The sequence below is a fragment of the Oncorhynchus nerka genome, unplaced genomic scaffold, assembly GCF_034236695.1.
Source record: "Oncorhynchus nerka isolate Pitt River unplaced genomic scaffold, Oner_Uvic_2.0 unplaced_scaffold_3167, whole genome shotgun sequence".
NCBI classification, from domain to species: Eukaryota; Metazoa; Chordata; class Actinopteri; order Salmoniformes; family Salmonidae; genus Oncorhynchus; species Oncorhynchus nerka.
This window is the reverse complement of record NW_027038131.1, coordinates 1-5,000: the sequence shown is the minus strand read 5'-3', so window position 1 is coordinate 5,000 and position 5,000 is coordinate 1. Positions and strand designations below refer to the sequence as shown.

The 5,000-nt window shown below is 55.7% G+C and overlaps 1 protein-coding gene across 1 annotated transcript in view; it reads left to right on the top strand.

Moving 5' to 3' along the window:
• The window catches only part of LOC135566832 (WD repeat-containing protein 19-like), a gene marked incomplete at its 3' end in the record, with an annotated part of 21,030 nt that extends 19,433 nt beyond the window's left edge, over positions 1-1,597 (top strand). Inside the window, exons 12-13 of the mRNA XM_065014432.1 lie at positions 1,365-1,380; positions 1,415-1,597. Of these exons, the coding sequence (XP_064870504.1) occupies positions 1,365-1,380; positions 1,415-1,597 (199 nt within the window). The remainder of the gene's footprint in view (positions 1-1,364; positions 1,381-1,414) is intronic.
• Between the last annotated feature and the right edge of the window lie 3,403 nt (positions 1,598-5,000).

Here is a 5,000-nt window from a genome sequence, read left to right as displayed (position 1 = left end):
GAACATTCTAAACAGAACACCTGGGGAAAACACCATTCTAAACAGAACACCTGGGGGACATTCTAAACAGAACACCTGGGGGGAAAACACCATTCTAAACAGAACACCTGGGGGGAAAACACCATTCTAAACAGAACACCTGGGGGAACATTCTAAACAGAACACCTGGGGAAAACACCATTCTAAACAGAACACCTGGGGGAAAACACCATTCTAAACAGAACACCTGGGGGAAAACACCATTCTAAACAGAACACCTGGGGGAAAACAACATTCTAAACAGAACACCTGGGGAACATTCTAAACAGAACACCTGGGGAAAACACCATTCTAAACAGAACACCTGGGGAAAACACCATTCTAAACAGAACACCTGGGGGAAAACACCATTCTAAACAGAACACCTGGGGGAACATTCTAAACAGAACACCTGGGGAAAACACCATTCTAAACAGAACACCTGGGGGAAAACACCATTCTAAACAGAACACCTGGGGGAAAACAACATTCTAAACAGAACACCTGGGGGAAAACAACATTCTAAACAGAACACCTGGGGGGAACATTCTAAACAGAACACCTGGGGGAAAACACCATTCTAAACAGAACACATGGGGGAAAACACCATTCTAAACAGAACACCTGGGGGAAAACACCATTCTAAACAGAACACCTGGGGGAAAACACCATTCTAAACAGAACACCTGGGGGGAAACACCATTCTAAACAGAACACCTGGGGGGAAAACACCATTCTAAACAGAACACATGGGGGAAAACACCATTCTAAACAGAACACCTGAGGGAAAACAACATTCTAAACAGAACACCTGGGGGAAAACACCATTCTAAACAGAACACCTGGGGGAAAACACCATTCTAAACAGAACACCTGGGGGAAAACACCATTCTAAACAGAACACCTGGGGGAAAACACCATTCTAAACAGAACACCTGGGGGGAAAACACCATTCTAAACAGAACACCTGGGGGAAAACACCATTCTAAACAGAACACCTGGGGGAAAACAACATTCTAAACAGAACACCTGGGGAAAACACCATTCTAAACAGAACACCTGGGGGAAAACACCATTCTAAACAGAACACCTGGGGGAAAACACCATTCTAAACAGAACACCTGGGGGAACATTCTAAACAGAACACCTGGGGGAACACCATTCTAAACAGAACACCTGGGGAAAACACCATTCTAAACAGAACACCTGGGGGGAAAACACCATTCTAAACAGAACACCTGGGGGAACATTCTAAACAGAACACCTGGGGGAACATTCTAAACAGAACACCTGGGGAAAACACCATTCTAAACAGAACACCTGGGGGAAAACACCATTCTAAACAGAACACCTGTAGAGCGGGTGAGGGTGTCATGAACTCCGTGTCGTCTGACAGGAAGCTCCTGTTGCTGTGGCGGTGGAGGTGGAGCCTAACTTCATCGCCGTGGGACCCTACCACGTTGCCGTGGGGATGAACAACCGAGCCTGGTTCTACGCCCTGGGAGACTCCGGTGTGGAGAGGCTGAAGGACATGGAGTATTTGGGGACGATCGCCACCATGTGTCTGAACTCAGAGGGGGTCAGCTAGCGGCTCTGTTTGTGGAGGGCAAAGTACAGCTACACATGGTGAGGGGGTTGGTGAGGAGAGGTACAGCTACACATGGTGAGGGGGGGTAGAGGGTACAGCTACACATGGTGGGGGGTTGGTGAGGAGAGGTACAGCTACACATGGTGAGAGGGGGTGACACATGGTGAGAGGGTACAGCTACACATGGTGAGAGGGGGCTCTGTTCGAGGTGAGAGTGAGAGCCCCACATGGTGAGGAGGAGAGGGCTCTGTTCGAGGCAAAGGGTACAGCTACACATGGTGGAAGGGGCTCTGTTCGAGGCAAAGTACAGCTACACATGGTGGGGGGGGCTCTGTTCGAGGAGCAAAGTACAGTTACACATGGTGAGGGGGCTCTGTTCGAGGGCAAGAGTACAGCTACACATGGTGAGGGGGGGGGGGCTCTGTTGAGGGGGAAGTACAGCTACACATGGTGAGGGGGGCTCTGTTGAGGGCAAAGTACAGCTACACATGGTGAGGGGGGAGGTCTGTTCGGTGAGGGGGAAGGGTACAGCTACACATGGTGAGGGGGGAGGGTACAGCTACACATGGTGAGGGGGAGTTACACATGAGGAGCAAACATGGGGGAGGTACAGCTACACATGGTGAGGGGGGGTTGGAGGTGTTTGGGGGGGGTGAGGAGAGGTTTGGGGTGTTTGGGGGGTGAGGAGGGTACAGCTACATGGTGAGAGGGGGTGAGGAGGAGGGTTGGGGGGTGTTTGGGGGGGTGAGGAGAGGTACAGCTACACATGGTGAGAGGGGGGTGGGAGAGGGTACAGCTACACATGGTGAGAGGGGGGGGTGACACATGGAGAGGGGGTACAGCTACACATGGTGAGAGGGGAGGGGTGTTTGGGGGGAGGGGGTGTTGAGGAGGAGTGCTTGGTGAGGGGGAGGGGTGAGGAGAGGTTGGGGGTGTTTGGTCACAGCTACACATGGTGAGAGGAGGGTTGGTGAGGAGAGGGTTGGGGGTGTTTGTGGGGAGAGGGTACAGCTACACATGGTGAGAGGGGGGGTTGGTGAGAGAGAGGGTACAGGGTGAGAGGAAGGGGGGAGGGTGTTGGTGAGAGGGGGAGGAGGGGGGGTGACAGCTACACATGGTGAGAGGGGGTGAGGAGGAGGGAGGAGCTACACATGGTGTTTGAGGGGGGACACATGGTGAGAGGGGGGGTTACACATGGAGGAGGGTGAGAGGTGAGGGGAGGGTACAGCTACACATGGTGAGTGAGGGGGTTGGTGAGAGGTACAGCTACACATGGTGAGAGGGGGGAGGTACAGCTACATGGTGTGAGGTGAGGAGGGGTACAGCTACACATGGTGAGAGGGGGTTGGGAGAGGGTACAGCTACACACATGGTGAGAGGGGGTGGGAGGAGGGTACAGCTACACATGGTGAGAGGGGGGAGGGTTTGGTGAGGAGGACAGCTACACATGGTGAGGGAGGGTACAGCTACACATGGTGAGAAGGGGGTGAGGAGAGGGTTGGGGGTGTTTGGGGGGCGTACATGGTGAGAGAGGAGAGGGCTGGTGGGTGTTTGGGGGGGGGTGAGGAGGAGAGGGTTGAGGGGGGGGGGGACAGCTACACATGGTGAGAAGGGGGGTGAGAGGGTACAGGTACACATGGTGAGGGGGGGAGGGTACAGCTACACATGGTGAGAGGGGGGGGTTGGTGAGGAGAGGTTGGGGGTGTTTGGGGGGTGAGGAGGAGAGGGTTGGGGGTGTTTGGGGGGTGAGGAGGAGAGGGTTGGCTACACATGGTGTTTGGGGGGGTGAGGAGGAGAGGGTTGAGGGGGGGTACAGGTACACATGGTGAGAAGGGGAGGAGAGGGTACAGCTACACATGGTGAGAGGGGGGGGGAGAGGGGTACAGCTACACATGGTGAGAAGGAGGGTTGGGGAGGGGGGAGAGGGGTACAGCTACACATGGTGAGAGGGGAGGAGGTACAGCTACACATGGTGAGAGGGGGGAGGTACAGCTACACATGGTGAGAAGGGGGGAGAGGGGTACAGCTACACATGGTGAGGGGGGGGGGGGGGAGGTACAGCTACACATGGTGAGAGGGGGAGAGGGTACAGCTACACATGGTGAGAGGGGGGGGGGAGGGTACAGCTACACATGGTGAGAGGGGGGGAGGGTACAGCTACACATGGTGGAGGGGGGGGAGGGTACAGCTACACATGGTGAGAGGGGGTTGGTGAGGAGAGGGGGTGTTTGGGGGGGTGAGGAGGACAGGGTGAGGGTGTTTGAGGGGGGGAGAGGGTACAGCTACACATGGTGAGAGGGGGAGGAGGCTACACATGGAGAGGGGGAGGTGAGGAGGGCTTGGTGAGGGGGGAGGTACAGCTACACATGGTGAGAGGGGGGGGTTGGTGAGGAGAGGGGGTACAGCTACACATGGTGAGAGGGGAGAGGGTACAGCTACACATGGTGAGAGGGGGGGGGGGTGAGGAGGAGGTACAGCTACACATGGTGAGAGGGGGGGGAGGGTACAGCTACACATGGTGAGAGGGGGGAGGGTACAGCTACACATGGTGAGAGGGGGTGAGGAGAGGGTACAGGGTACACATGGTGAGAGGAGGGGGGGGGGAGGGTACAGCTACACATGGTGAGAAGGGGGAGAGGGTACAGCTACACATGGTGAGAGGGGGGAGGGTACAGCTACACATGGTGAGAAGGGGAGAGGGTACAGCTACACATGGTGAGAGGGGGAGAGGGTACAGCTACACATGGTGAGAGGAGTACAGCTACACATGGTGAGAAGGGGGGGAGAGGTACAGCTACACATGGTGAGAGGGGGGAGGGGTACAGCTACACATGGTGAGGGAGGGTACAGCTACACATGGTGAGACAGGGAGGGTACAGCTACACATGGTGAGGGGGAGGGGTACAGCTACACATGGTGAGGGGGAGGGTACAGCTACACATGGTGAGAAGGGGAGAGGTTTGGGGGTGTTTTGGGGGGGTGAGGAGTACAGCTACACATTAGGTGTTTGGGGGGGTGAGGAGAGAGGTACAGCTACACATGGTGAGAGAGGAGAGGTACAGCTACACATGGTGAGAGGGGGAGTGGGAGAGGTACAGCTACACATGAGTGAGAGGTTGGGGTGTTTGGGGGGGGGGGGAGGGGTTGGGGGGGTGTTTGGGGGTACACAGCTACACATGGTGAGAGGAGGGTTGGTGAGAGGGTTGGGGGTGTTTGTGGGGGGGCAGCTACACATGGTGAGAGGGGGGAAGGTACAGCTACACATTGGTGAGAGGGGAGAGGGGTACAGCTACACATGGTGAGAGGGGTTGGTGAGGGAGAGCTACACATTGGGGGTGTTTGGGGGGGAAAGTACAGCTACACATGGTGAGAGGGGGGAGGGTACAGCTACACA